Source organism: Sturnus vulgaris, chromosome 15 (assembly GCF_052056855.1).
Source record: "Sturnus vulgaris isolate bStuVul1 chromosome 15, bStuVul1.hap1, whole genome shotgun sequence".
In the NCBI taxonomy this organism is placed as follows: Eukaryota; Metazoa; Chordata; class Aves; order Passeriformes; family Sturnidae; genus Sturnus; species Sturnus vulgaris.
In genome coordinates this window covers 18,021,261-18,036,350 of record NC_142257.1, presented here as the reverse complement: position 1 = coordinate 18,036,350, position 15,090 = coordinate 18,021,261, and the positions used below count along the sequence as shown (strand labels likewise).

At 58.2% G+C, this 15,090-nt stretch overlaps 1 protein-coding gene and 2 pseudogenes across 1 annotated transcript; all 3 read right to left on the bottom strand.

The window, feature by feature from the left end:
- Positions 1–357: 357 nt before the first annotated feature.
- LOC106864526 (protocadherin gamma-B2-like) lies at positions 358–2,823 on the bottom strand. Its single transcript, XM_088174038.1, has one exon. It carries the CDS (start codon positions 2,821–2,823, stop codon positions 358–360), a length of 2,466 nt encoding a protein of 821 aa, XP_088030164.1.
- An 89-nt stretch (positions 2,824–2,912) lies between these two features.
- On the bottom strand, positions 2,913–10,439 carry LOC148222036 (protocadherin gamma-A5 pseudogene; annotated as a pseudogene).
- A 65-nt stretch (positions 10,440–10,504) lies between these two features.
- LOC148222035 (protocadherin gamma-B5 pseudogene) lies at positions 10,505–14,456 on the bottom strand (annotated as a pseudogene).
- Between the last annotated feature and the right edge of the window lie 634 nt (positions 14,457–15,090).

Here is a 15,090-nt window from a genome sequence, read left to right as displayed (position 1 = left end):
TATAGAGCTCGATTGTTGAAGACAAAACCCCTCTGCTGAAGTCGGAACTTCGACTATTGAGGGACCAAGACCACCCAGCTCTCCATGGAGTCGGGACAGATCCCTGCTCATTTCAATCCACCACGGAGACAGGAAAGAGCAACTCCCAAACACAAGACACCGGGAAACATGGAAAAGCACGGCTACTACTGCAAAGGGGAGTTATACTCAAAGCAGCTCAGCTGAAACTCTTACCAAGAAGAAATCAAAAATTTCCACGGCTAAATAGAGACACAGACCAGTACTCCGAATTGACATGACACAGAGAAAACCAGAGATAAAGGGATGACCTTCCGGAAAGCCGCAAAAAAGAGAAGCTCACGCTGTACAGACCTGAGGTACGTCGAGTGCGGCAGGCACCTCTCCCACAACGGCGCTGCTGTTGGGGCTCGGCTTGTCGCAGGAATCGGCGCCCAGAAGCTCCTCCGCCGACAGCACGGGCACCGGCGGCGGCGGCGGCCAAGCGACCTCGGGCACGGCGCGGGCCGGCGCCGCCACGCACAGGTTGTAGGAATAGGGCAAGGTGCCCTCGCAGAAGTCGGCCGGGAAGGCGGCGCCGGCCACCGAGAAGCGCTGCGCGCCCAGGCAGCGCAGCACGGCGGGCGGCCCGGCCCGGCGCAGCCGCGCCAGCACGGCCAGCGCCACGCTCAGCACCAAGAGCGCCGACAGCAGCGCCAGCGCCAGCACCAGGTAGAACTGCAGCTCGGCCGCCGCCGCCGCCGCCTCGGCGCCCGCCGCCCGCTCGCTCAGCTCCGGCAGCGCCTCCTGCAAGCTCTCGGCCAGCACCACGTGCAGCGTGGCCGTGGCCGACAGCGCCGGCTGCCCGTGGTCCTTCACCACGGCCACCAGCCGCTGCTTGGCCGCGTCCCGCTCGGACACGGCGCGCGCCGTGCGCACCTCGCCGCTGTGCAGCCCCACGCGGAACAGCGCCGGCTCCGACGCCTGCACCAGCTCGTACGACAGCCACGCGTTGCGCCCCGCGTCCGCGTCCACCGCCACCACCTTGGCCACCAGGTAGCCGGCCTCGGCCGAGCGCGGCACCACCTCGAACGCCGCCGCCGCCGGAGCCTCTCCCGCCGCAGCCGCCGCCGGCCACAGCACCCGCGGCGCGTTGTCGTTGCGGTCCAGCACGAAGACGCGCACCGTGGCCGTGGAGCTGCGCGCCGGCGCGCCGCCGTCCTGCGCCCGCACCGCCACCGCGAACTCGCGGCACTGCTCGTAGTCCAAGGAGCGCTGCGCGTACAGCGCGCCGCTCCGCGCCTCCACCGACACCGGCGGCGCCGCGCCCGCCGCGCCCGCGCTGCCGCCCGCCAGCCAGTAGCTCACGCGCCCGTTGGCGCCCGCGTCCGCGTCCCGCGCCTGCACGCGCAGCACCAGCGCGCCCGCCGCGTTGTTCTCCCACACGTACGCGCTGTACGCCGCCTCCTCGAAGACCGGCGCGTTATCGTTCACGTCCGACACCTCCAGCACCAGCTCCGCGCTGCTCGACAGCGCCGGCCTGCCCCGGTCCCGGGCCACCACCGTCACGCGGTGCTCGGACGCCTGCTCGCGGTCCAGCGCGCTCGCCGTCACCACCTTGTACGAGCCGCCCGGCGACGCCACGATCGACAGCGGCGCCTCGCCCGACAGCTCGCACGACACCTGACCGTTCTCGCCGGAGTCGCGGTCCCTCACTTTCAGCACGGCCACCACGGTGCCGATGGGTGTGTCCTCAGGCACTGTGCTCGACATCGACAGAATCGTGATCTCGGGCGCGTTGTCGTTTACGTCCAGCACCTCCACCTCCACCTTGCAGTGCGCCACCAATCCCCCCCCGTCTTTGGCCTCCACATCCAGGCCAAATGTGTGAGCCTCCTCAAAGTCCAAAGCGTCCTGCAGCGTGATAGCTCCGCTCTCTGCATCGACCACGAACTTCTGAAGTGCCTTGATCGGCATTATCCCGAAAGTGTACGTGATGCGGGCGTTGGTGCCCGCGTCGGCGTCTGAGGCTGACAGGTTCAGTACTTCCGTACCCGGCGGAGCGTCCTCGCGCAGGCTCACGCGGTACCGGTCCTGCGCAAATACGGGTGGGTTGTCATTGGCGTCGATGACGTTGACCCGAATCTGGACAGTCCCGGACCTCACGGGGTCCCCGGCATCAACCGCCGTCAACAGCAGCTCAAACGAACTCTGCTTCTCTCGGTCCAACGCTCTCTCCAGGACTAATTCCGGTTTGCTTCCGTCCGGACTGTCCCGTACGGAGAGGGAGAAGGACGGATTGCTGGTTAGTCGGTAAGTCAGGATCGAGTTGCTGCCAACGTCTGCATCTCGGGCCACTTCCAGGGGAAAACGAGCACCGGGTGGGATTAATTCACCGATGTCAAGGTCCAAAGAACCCGTCCTGAAGGTCGGGGAGTTGTCATTCACGTCTTCGATCGCCACCTCGACGTGGAAAACGTTCAGTGGGTTGTGCACCAGCACCTCGAAGCTGACAGAACACGTCGCAGATGCGCCGCACATCTCCTCCCGGTCCAGCCTCTCGTTCACGTACAGGTTCCCGTTCTCCTCATTCACCGTGAAGTATTGCTTCTCCTCGCTCAGCCGCAGCTTGCGCGCCGGCAGCTCGTCCGCGCTGAGCCCCAGGTCCCGCGCCAGCGGCCCCACGAGCGAGCCTCTGCCCAGCTCCTCGGCGATGGCGTAGCGGACCCGCTCGGCCGCCGCCCGCCACCACACGCACAGCAGCAGCGCGCCCAGCAGCGCTCGCCCGCCGCCCGGCCCGAGCCTCTGCCGCCGCCTCACCGCCATTCTCTGCCGCCACAGCTCGCCGCGCTCCTGCCTCCTGCCGCTGCCCTGCCTCCCTTCCAGCCGCTCTCGCCACACACCGCACGCACCGCTCAAAGGCAGCGCAGCGAGCCCGCTCGGGTCGCTTCTCGCCGCCGCCTCTCGCCGCTCCTGCCGCTGCTGCTGGCGGTGCCGCTGCCGCTGTGGCCGGCGCCGGGCGAGCGAGCAGCCTGCGGGGGCAGGACGCTGCGGCGGCGGCGGCTCCAGCGCCGCTCGGCGGCGGCCAACAGCGACACCCGGAGGCGCCGCCGCGCCACTGCAGCCGCCGGATGGCCGCGCTCAAGGGGGCCCGGCTTTGGGCGGGGCTCAGCGCCTGCTCCGGATCCGGGGGCTCCTCCATTGCAATCAACAAGACCAGAAGCTCTTGCTTAATTCGACTCCAAGACCTTTCTATCTGAGATGTGCAGTCGGGTGGTTTCAGGGCATTCTTTTGAGTCACATTGAACAGTCACAAGGAAATATTCATGGCAGGGCACTAAAGAATGGAATTCAGCTGCTCTTAATAAAATCACTGCACATCTACAGCACCATTAAACGATAATATCGGGAAGACTTCAAGAGCTTTCTCGCATTTTGTTGCATGTCTTGAGTTGTTCTTTCGTTATCTGGGAGGAATTAATTTGGGATATAAATCAGCCTAAAGCAATGCAAGCAACTCCTATGCCAAGACAGCAGAATAACCTTTTCTGTTTCTGACTCATGTAACTTATTTCATTTTCATCTCCATATCTGTGCGCCTGACAATGGAAAGTGCAAAGCAACACAGAGTCCTTCGCACAGCTACACAACGGTTTCAGTTTCCATGCTATTTAAATTGGAATTGTAATTTTAAAGGTCATTTAATCCACACCTCTGCCATAAGCAGGAGCACTTACTGCTGGATTTGAACTTTTGGAGGCATATCCAAAACTGCTCTGGGCAATATGTTCCATATTCTCACAACCCCAACTAAAATGCTTTCTCCTAATCAAAATCTCCCTTCCTTTAGTTGCAACACTTGTCTCCTTTCCTATGACCACTGGCTCTGGTGAAAAGAGATCTGTCCATATTTCCTATAAGCTCATTTGGAAATTGAAACAGAAAAAACAAACTTTCAAAAGTCTACACACAGCTATCTTTTCTCCATGCTTGAAGATCTAAACTCCTTCAGTCCTTCTGTATAGCAGAGAGGTTCCAACACTCACACCACATCCATGATTTTTCTGGAAACTCCAGCATGTCCATTTGGGATATTGGTGCAAGATCTGTCTGCAGTCTGCACTCTGACCAAGAGTTTAGAGGGGCTGAGGAAGCTCCCGCGGTCTGCTGGGTACAGAATTTGTTATGCAAGAGCAAGAGAAAATAACACACTATATATTGCTAAAAAAAAGATAGGTTGTTGATAATAGTAAATATACCGTCATACAGAGTAAATCAAGGAAAAACAAAATGGAAAAAAATCTGCGGAAATACCCAAAACATGAATCGCATAAGGCAAGGAAACATTAGAACGACTTGTTAGAGATGCTCACAGTGAAGTCTTCTAAGCCTTGATTTCAGGCCTCAAAATTGACCCCTGAGAGCACCTGGAAGTCACTGAGGTCTCAAGCTGCAAGGGAGGCCCTAAAGACTAACACTGAATAGGACAGGGGGCCTCATTTGAAGAATTAATTTACTCCTCAGCAAATTGTTCTACTGTGTGACCTGCTCAGCTTGCACAATTTTTAAACCATCATTTTAAACACCTTCTCATCAGCCTCCTTCTCAAGTATTGCTTCTGCTTCCTATTCTTCCAATTCCCCACATGCACAGTTCTTTACTCGGTGGGTGAAAGAAGGATTTGCTGAAAAACAATAGTCACTGTTGCAAATTTAAAATACTGACCAGTACAGTGAAAATGAGCTGCAACCTTCCTGGAAACAAAAGCCTGAATGAAAGTAGAATCACAGCTCTGAAGAAACTCTACATCACAATGTTGCACAGAGATACAGATGGATAAAGGAGGTTTCACACAGGATTAATTGGCTGTTCTAGCCAAGGATTATGGTTCTACATGAACAGTTACTGTGGAAAATGCTGTTGTTGGAGGACTGTCATTGTCATTCATGACAAAGAAACCAGGATCAGAACAGAGCAGAAATGCGACTGACTTTGGCACCAAGCATGACATCAAACCTTTCTCAGCCACAGCCACACTGATTCACCGATTTTCCTGGCACAGAACTGAGCTCTCACCCTCCTCAATCTGCATTCACAGCCTTTCGTTTCACCATCAGCATACACCAAAAGTTTGGTTGAACGTTGGCCACAGAGGCAACAACAGCTTGGAGAAACATGTATTTATGAAGTGGTATTTCTGTCATGAAATATTCAAGGTCAGGCAGGTTGGAGCTCTGAGCAACCTGGTCTGGTGGAAGATGTCCCTGCCCATAGGAAAGCAGTTGGAACAAGATGATCTTTGAGGTCCTTCTGTGTTTGTATGATTCTATGATTACATGTACACCTTCAAGGTATGGATGATTCTCTCCCTGCTGGATAATTAGGATTTGGAGTTTGCAGGATTGCCAGGCACAATGAGGATCAATTTCACTCCTTGACAAAAAAACCCAACTAACCAACCAAGCCAACCCAACCCAAATATCAAAAACCCCGCGTTTATGACCCCTGCCAAGAATGGGAAAACACCAGAAGAATATCAATCATGGCCTCTCATTTCAGATTGTGCCAGCTGTACTATGCACACAACACAGGAAACTCGATTCTAACTGATACACAGGAGGACTCACACAGGAGCTCACTACACAGACCCCAGACAGTCATTTCCTTCCATAGTAAGATAATGAAAAAGCTTGAAACCAATATCGAGGGCCTCATCTAACTACTCTAGGACAAGCAGACAAAACTCACTCCTTCGTTTTGAGCTATATCACAGTGAACTCCAGCACCAGCCCTGGCTCTGGATACACAGACTTCTTCTCTCTGTCCAAATACAACATGAAAGCAAATTTGGCATACAGACGTCATCAGAAGAAAAGCTGTGTGCACAGCTTCTCAGATGCCAAGCATCACAACTAAGATTATTCTGTACCTCCCCATTATTTGAACAAGTGTAAAATGTTTTATAGGCCATAAATTCTTACCAGCTCTGTCAAAGACCCAGCCATCCAAGCATCAGCTCAAAGGCAACATCACCATTCTTCAGCACACGGACTCCTCACAAGAGGTGCGACTACCACTCCGGATGCAAAAGAATATGAAACCCAAACGAGGCCATTTGAATGCAAACCACACAATATAAAATCATAAGACTCCTCCTGACTCATTTTCATAAGGTCAGCAATTGCCCTGAGGATCAACAAAACACCTGCCAGGTCTGCACCAGGACCTCCTCACACACCACACACCCAACACTCCCCCCAAACCTCGACAACTAACATGGTTATCACAAATCTTCAGAATTTACAGAGACTCCACCAAAAGGAAAGTTGATCAGACAATATCTCTTCACCATGGATAATATTGGATTTCTCACCCTAGCCGTGGGACCAGGAAAAGCACTTATTATAGAAACATTTTAAAAAAACATGTCAATCAATGTCTGTCTCTTTTCACCTATAAACAGGAAAGAACCATCTTCAGAACATCAAAAGAGTGAGAACGAAAGTTCACACCTGCAGAACTGAAGAGCTCATGACACTCTTCTGGGATATATAACTCAGAGTAGATGATTAATAACCTTGTTCATAAGCAATGAATACATTGCATGCTCTTCCCATACATGTTTCAAAAGTACAAAATAAAGAATATAAATCACACAATTATGATGACACGCAATTACTTAGTAAGAACTTCCCAGGGTTCATCATGCTGCTGGAATACATATCTTCTTGACAATTACTTTGGGAAGAAAAAGCTCACATTGCTTCATACTAGAGTTAGAAACTGGACAGGGCACGGAGGAAAACATTGCCTTGAGTCTTTCAGCAGACATTCACACACAGCTCACAGGACTCCCATTTCCAACCCTTCACATCATCTGTGCTGTTCTTTCACCCGTACATCCAAAAAACATGTGACAGTGGAGGCCCAGCTCTCCAAGACCATTTTTCTTCCAACCACCAATTCCACACAGATAGCTTTACATCCCTGTACCACGGAAGATACATTTGCCTGCTCACTGAAATTCTCTGAAGACACTTCATAGGTCTGAAAGGAAAAGCTGAGCAGTCTTCCAAGACAGACTGACTCAGGGAATATCTGTGCTTGGGGAATTAAGCCCACATTATATCTCCTTCTGCACCTTGAATCTCTCTCTTCCCATCTAGGCAATTTTCTTGCCTTGCTTAATATTTTATAGCCAAGGCTCATCCATCTCCATTTGACATAGCTGTATCTCAAAAACACAAGAAAAAGAAAAGGCAGTTCTGCCATTTCCCCCTGCATTTCCTCCTCCTCATGCAGCCACCCACAGGCTTTCCAAAGAGTCACAACTTCAAGAGGATCCTTCACCTTCACAACAGGCAGACAGACATCATCAACGACCGCGTGTTGCCTGGCCCAGTCCTCAGTTGGGGACAAAGATCAAACCATGGATGACACAAAGATTTTTTCCTGCTCATCTCCACTATGTGTGACGCAGAAGGACAAGGCCTGAGTACAACGTGCACACAAGTTCCACGCAAAGCCATCAGCATTTTGATCGACACATCCAACCTATTCAAGCACATGTGCTGTTGGAAAGAAACATGAGCCTGCTGAAAAGGTGAATTTCTTAATAACGCGATACATCAAATCAGAAGATCTCATACTAACAGGAACACAGATCCTGCAGAGCACAGGTGACATAGAGGAAGAGTACCTGGAACCTGATCAATACCCAAAGTTCTGAGGTAATGAAGACCCTGCCAACAGCAGCGTTCTAACACTTTCCATCTTCACTAACTGGAAGCTCAGGACCGACCCCATGATTACAGAACGACAACAACGAGCACCAGCCTTCATAACGTCACCTAAGGAAAGTTGACCACGCTTTTATGGAAAATCTCCAATGCAAGACAGAGAACACTGCGGGAAAAGGGCAGGGAAGCATCAGGGGAAAGCGCCGTGGAGAAAATCTGGATAGAGAAACTCACCGAGGGAGCGGAGGGATCCACGGGAATGGCGCCGGCAGGGTCCTGGTCCCCGAGCAGCGGCGCGGGCTCGTCGGGCAGTGGCCGGGCCGGGAGGGTGTCGCAGCAGCTGCCGCTGGCCGAGAAGCGCAGCTGGCTCTTGCGCGAGTCGGCCGTGAGCGACACGTCGTGCGAGTAGGACTGCAGGAAGGCGCGCACGCCGTCGATGCCCACGAAGTGCGAGACGGGCACGCCGCGCAAGGCGCCGCTGGCGGGCGGCAGCAGCTGCTGGCGGCGCCAGCGGCGCAGGCGCAGCGCCAGCAGCAGCAGCAGGAAGGCGAGGAAGAGGCACGAGACGGCGGCCACGGCCAGCACGAGCCAGCGCGTCAGGCTCCCGGCCGGCTCGGCCGGCGCCGCCGCCTCGGCGGCCGCGCTGCCCAGCTCGGCCAGCAGCTCGGCCACGCTCTCGGCCAGCACCACGCTCAGCGTGGCCGTGGCCGACAGCGCCGGCCGCCCGTGGTCCTTCACCACCACCACCAGGCTCTGGCGTGCCGCGTCGCGGGCCAGCGGCGAGCGCGCCGTGCGCACCTCGCCGCTGTGCAGCCCCACGCGGAACAGCCCCGGCTCCGTCGCCTTGGCCAGCTCGTACGACAGCCACGCGTTCTGACCCGCGTCCGCGTCCACCGCCACCACCTTGGCCACCAGCGCGCCGGCCTCCGACCAGCGCGGCGCCAGCTCCACGCCCGACCACCACGCGCCGCCCGAGACCGAGCCCGAGCCCGCCGCAGCCGCCGCCGGCGGGTACAGCACCTGCGGCGCGTTGTCGTTCTCGTCCACGATCTGCAGCAGCACCGACACGTTGCTGCTCAGCGCCGGCGCGCCGCCGTCCTCCGCCAGCACCCACAGCCGCAGCTCGCGCACCTGCTCGTAGTCCAAGGAGCGCAGCGCGTACAGCGCGCCCGTCTCCGCCTGCACCGACACGTACGACGACAGCGGCGCGCCCCGCACCCGCCCCTCCCGCAGCCGGTAGCGCACGCGCGCGTTCTGCCCCCAGTCCGCGTCCGTCGCCAGCACCGTCAGCACCAGCGCGCCCGCCGCGTTGTTCTCCGCCAGCCGCGCGCTGTAGCGCTCCTCCGCGAACACCGGCGCGTTGTCGTTCACGTCCAGCACCCGCAGCGCCAGCACCGCGCTGCTCTGCAGCGACGGAGACCCGCCGTCGGCCGCCCGCACCGTCACGTTGTACTCCGACACCTGCTCTCGGTCCAGCTCTCTCGATATCACCACGCGATAGTAATCGTCATAAGACGTCTCCACCCGGAACGGGACATCCTCATCTAGGGAGCAGCGCACCTGTCCGTTGGCTCCCGAGTCCCGGTCCTCCATATGTAGCAGGGCGACCACCGTTCCCGGCAGCGCATCCTCAGAGATCTCGCTCAGCGCCGACGACACTGAAATCTCGGGTGCATTATCGTTTATGTCTTTTACTGTGATCGCGACTCTAGCAGTGTCGAAAAGATCTCCACCATCCCTTGCCTGCACCTCTAGTTCGTAAGAATCATCTTCCTCGAAATCCAGGCTTCGCAACAGAGTGATCGTTCCAGTCTCAGAGTCCAGATTGAAGATATTCGATGCCATGTCGGACACTTTTTTCAACGAGTATTTCACCTGCCCGTTCAACCTCTCGTCGGCATCCGTGGCCGTGACAGTGACGATGGTGGAACCCACGGGCACGTCCTCGGGCACACGCACCGTGTACTCCGCCTGGCTGAACACGGGCGCGTTGTCGTTCGCGTCCACCACCGTCACGCGGATCCGAGCCGTGCCCGTCCGTGCCGGATCGCCGCCGTCCATCGCCCTCAGCACCAGCTCGTGAAACGCCGCCTCCTCCCGGTCCAGCGCCTTCGCCAGCACCAGCTCGGGACGCTGATCGCCGCCGGGGCCCGCCTGCACGGCCAGCGAGAAGTGCTCGTCACCGCTCAGCTCGTAGCTCTGCAGAGAATTCTGGCCAGAGTCCGGGTCGTGAGCGTCTGGTAGGGGAAACCGCGACCCCGGGGCTGTCATCTCGCTTATTCTCTCTTCCAGCTCAACTTCCTTGAAGCTGGGAGCGTTGTCATTAACGTCCGTGATTTCCACTTCTATTCCATAAACCTGCATTTCTCCCTCCACTATCAGCTCACAGCGCAGCACGCATTTCTCTACCAGCCGGCACAGCTGCTCTCTGTCGATCCTCTCCGCCGTCACTAAATGTCCCGTCTTCCCGTGAAGAGCGAAATACTGCGTCCTACCTTTATTCAGGACGCGCATTCCACGATTGCTGAGCTCCGGCAGCTGCAGCCCCAGGTCCTTGGCCACGTCTCCCACGAACGAGCCCTTGGGCATCTCCTCGGGCACCGAGTAGCGCAGCTGCCCCCACGCCGCCTCCCACGCCACCATCAAGATCACCCAAAGCAGCTCTCGCTGCCGCCGGCCCCAGCGCCTCCCCGCCGCACACATCTCTACCGCGGCACCGCACCACGCCCGGCTATTCTACGCCTCCGACTGCCGATCCGCCTCCTTCTTCAACTCAGACCCCGGCTCAGCTCTCCCGGCTTCCGCCGGCGGTCCTTCCTTCTCGTTGTAGCACGGCTCCGCACCGCGGGGACTGTCGCAAACCGCCCGCCGCCGAGCCTGTCAGGTAGCCAGCGACCGAGCGAGTCTGTCCGCAGCGGGCGGGGCTGCAGCGCTCCGAGCTTCCTCTCGCTCCTCTCGGTCAACAGCGGCGCCCGCAGCCTCCTCCCGGCACTGCAGCACCGAGCGCTGCCGAGCGCTGCCCGCCCCGCGCTGACCAAGGGCAGCTTTCGCAGGCGGGCAAAGTCCTTACGGAGAGGCAGCGTCCAGTCCAGAGGGACTAAAGCTGTCATTTCTCCTGACGCCTTCCAGCAAAGCATGGAATCGCACAAAGCTGAATTTCCATTAGGGGAGCTCTCTTACGAACCCTCTGGAGTTCAGGAGCGATCCAGCGCTAACAAACACAGAATTATTCAGCACCCACCCAATTCCCAGTTCTTCGCTTCGGGAAATTTGGATCAGGAAGGAAAAATATTCACCCACTTTTCCTGAGATCGTCATGTAAAATTAGTAGATCTTATTTTATCGATTATGGATCCGTTTGGAACTTCAGCAATTCCTACCATTTCAGACAACCCAAGCTTTGTAAACCAAATTTTCCCAGTGAACCTGAACTCGCATGCTTCCACCTGAAAGACACCTAACTATACACGTAAATCATTTTGGACAGCACAAATTGAATTAAAAACGCTTCCCTACCCGTCTGACAACGAATGAGGCAGGCAGTGACATGGATCAGGCTAAATTAATGTGTTCACTGAAACCTCCCATTTACGCAGCTACCTACCCTCAAAAGAATGATGGCGTACGGAAGAGGGGAGGAGAATTCATTGTGAAGGAATGAATGACATGTTAGTTCTCTATTCAATGATCCACATGTACCTTTCCCTTCGGGCTGCAACACCAAAAGAGCAGTAAATAAAGACCTTTTCTCTACACCTACTACCCAGGCGTCAATCGAGAAAGCAAAGCCAGAAACCCAGAAGTTTAAACTTCGAGCATCTCCTTCTACACACTGAAAATCTGCCTTCATTATTAGAAACCCGCAGGGTTTCAGACACGTTCGAAGACAAAGATTTTTAGCTGCACCTCAACACGTCATGAGGAAAAAGCTGCCGTCTCAATGTGCCTGGTTTAAGTGTAAAATGAAGGAAAGAATACGGTAACTCAGAACATCACCAGTGCTGTAAGATTTCCTGCACCACAACCTAAAGGTAAAATACATTCCACTAAGCCAACAAGTGCGACAACAAGCCTACAACTGCGATTGGACCAACACTGCCTGGGCGCACCGCTGGCTGTTAAGACACACGGGACAGAAATTTTAGGGGAGTTCCATGAAACACAGACGTTTGCGAGACGTAAAAAAAGAGAGCCGAAAAACACAATGCGGAACGCTCTTCAGAAAGGCTCAGGAAAAAAGAGGTTACCGACCTTCGGTGCGTCAGAGTCAGCGAGAGGCTCTCCCACAATGACACTGCTGTTGGGGCTGGGCTTGTCGCAGGAATCGGCGCCCAGAAGCTCCTCCGCCGACAGCACGGGCACCGGCGGCGGCGGCGGCCAAGCGGCCTCGGGCACGGCGCGGGCCGGCGCCGCCACGCACAGGTTGTAGGAGTAGGGCAAGGTGCCCTCGCAGAAGTCGGCCGGGAAGGCGGCGCCGGCCACCGAGAAGCGCTGCGCGCCCAGGCAGCGCAGCACGGCGGGCGGCCCGGCCCGGCGCAGCCGCGCCAGCACGGCCAGCGCCACGCTCAGCACCAAGAGCGCCGACAGCAGCGCCAGCGCCAGCACCAGGTAGAACTGCAGCTCGGCCGCCGCCGCCTCGGCGCCCGCCGCCTGCTCGCTCAGCTCCGGCAGCGCCTCCTGCAAGCTCTCGGCCAGCACCACGTGCAGCGTGGCCGTGGCCGACAGCGCCGGCTGCCCGTGGTCCTTCACCACGGCCACCAGCCGCTGCTTGGCCGCGTCCCGCTCGGACACGGCGCGCGCCGTGCGCACCTCGCCGCTGTGCAGCCCCACGCGGAACAGCGCCGGCTCCGACGCCTGCACCAGCTCGTACGACAGCCACGCGTTGCGCCCCGCGTCCGCGTCCACCGCCACCACCTTGGCCACCAGGTAGCCGGCCTCGGCCGAGCGCGGCACCACCTCGAACGCCGCCGCCGCCGCCGGAGCCTCTCCCGCCGCAGTCGCCGCCGCCGCCGGCCACAGCACCCGCGGCGCGTTGTCGTTGCGGTCCAGCACGAAGACGCGCACCGTGGCCGTGGAGCTGCGCGCCGGCGCGCCGCCGTCCTGCGCCCGCACCGCCACCGCGAACTCGCGGCACTGCTCGTAGTCCAAGGAGCGCTGCGCGTACAGCGCGCCGCTCCGCGCCTCCACCGACACCGGCGGCGCCGCGCCCGCCGCGCCCGCGCTGCCGCCCGCCAGCCAGTAGCTCACGCGCCCGTTGGCGCCCGCGTCCGCGTCCCGCGCCTGCACGCGTAGCACCAGCGCGCCCGCCGCGTTGTTCTCCCACACGTACGCGCTGTACGCCGCCTCCTCGAACACCGGCGCGTTGTCGTTCACGTCCGACACCTCCAGCACCAGCTCCGCGCTGCTCGACAGCGCCGGCCTGCCCCGGTCCCGGGCCACCACCGTCACGCGGTGCTCGGACGCCTGCTCGCGGTCCAGCGCGCTCGCCGTCACCACCTTGTACGAGCCGCCCGGCGACGCCACGATCGACAGCGGCGCCTCGCCCGACAGCTCGCACGACACCTGACCGTTCTCGCCCGAGTCTAGGTCGTTCACGTTCATCAGGGCCACCACGGTGCCCACCGGTGCGTCCTCAGGCACCGGGCTCGATAGTGTCAGAATGGAGATCTCAGGCGCGTTGTCATTCTCGTCCGTGATGTAGATCTGCACTTCGCAGTGATCGGTAAGCCCGCCGCCGTCACTCGCCTCCAGGTCGAAGATGTATTTACTCTTCTCCTCGAAATCGAGGGTACTCGCCGTCCTGACCTCCCCGTTCTCACTGTTCACAGCGAACAACGTCCTGACGTTATCCGGGACGCTGCTGAGGGTGTAAGACACTCGCCCGTTGGAGCCTGAATCCGCATCCGCGGCCTGCACCTGCAGCACCAGCGACCCTAAAGGCAGATTCTCCGACACTCGCGCCTCGTAAACACTTTTGCTGAACACGGGCCGGTTGTCGTTGGCGTCCGTCACGTTGATGCATACCTGGACTGTACCAGACCTCGCGGGGTCCCCTCCGTCCACAGCTGTCAGCACCAACTCAAATGAGCTCTGCTTCTCCCTGTCCAAAGCTGTCTCTAGCAATAATTCGGGCTGCTTTTTTCCACCAGGCTTTTCCTTCATGGATAATGAAAAAGACGGGTTCCTGGTAAGCTGGTAACTCAGCAGAGAATTTCTTCCTATGTCAGCATCTCGTGCCGTCTCTAGAGGAAAACGAGCACCGGGAAGGGTCCATTCACTGATCTCGACCTCCAGAACATCTTTACTGAAGACCGGGAAGTTGTCGTTCACATCCTCAATGGCCACCTCGACGCGAAAAATGTTTAACGGGTTGTGCACCAGCACCTCGAAGCTAACGGAGCAGGTCGCCGACTCGCCGCACATCTCCTCCCGGTCCAGCCTCTCGTTCACGTACAGGTTCCCGTTCTCCTCATTCACCGTGAAGTATTTCAGCTGCTTCTTGCCGGCAGACGCCACCTGCAGCTTGCGCGCCGGCAGCTCGTCCGCGCTGAGCCCCAGATCCCGCGCCAGCGGCCCCACGAGCGAGCCTCTGCCCAGCTCCTCGGCGATGGCGTAGCGGACCCGCTCGGCCGCCGCCCGCCACCACACGCACAGCAGCAGCGCGCCCAGCAGCGCTCGCCCGCCGCGCGGCCCGAGCCTCTGCCGCCGCCTCACCGCCATTCTCTGCCGCCACAGCTCGCCGCGCTCCTGCCTCCTGCCGCTGCCCTGCCTCCCTTCCAGCCGCTCTCGCCACACACCGCACGCACCGCTCAAAGGCAGCGCAGCGAGCCTGCTCGGGTCGCTTCTCGCCGCCGCCTCTCGCCGCTCCTGCCGCTGCCGCTGCTGCTGCTGGCGGTGCCGCTGCCGCTGTGGCCGGCGCCGGACGAGCGAGCAGCCTGCGGGGGCAGGACGCTGCGGCGGCGGCGGCTCCAGCGCCGCTCGGCGGCGGCCAACAGCGACACCCGGAGGCGCCGCCGCGCCACTGCAGCCGCCGGATGGCCGCGCTCAAGGGGGCCCGGCTTTGGGCGGGGCTCAGCGCCTGCTCCGGATCCGGGGGCTCTGCTCGATACCAAACAACAAGCGCAAAAGCTTTGGCGCGGCGCGTCTCCAGATTTGTTAAGTGCGATGCGCTTTTGTGCGCATTCACTTCATCTCCTTTAGTCCCACTCAATCCTAAGACTTACGAATTTTGGCAGAGCAGTAAGGAAAGGAACTCAGCTGCTCTTTGAAAAAAATATGGTACAAGTGTAAAAGTCAGGACACTATGATATTTTAAAAAGAGATGACTTTGAGAGCCTTTCAGCTCTCCGTCATG

Excerpts from the sequence above, each read along its gene's own strand:
- LOC106864526 (XM_088174038.1), bottom strand. The coding sequence starts at position 2,823 with ATGGCGGTGAGGCGGCGGCAGAGGCTCGGGCCGGGCGGCGGGCGAGCG.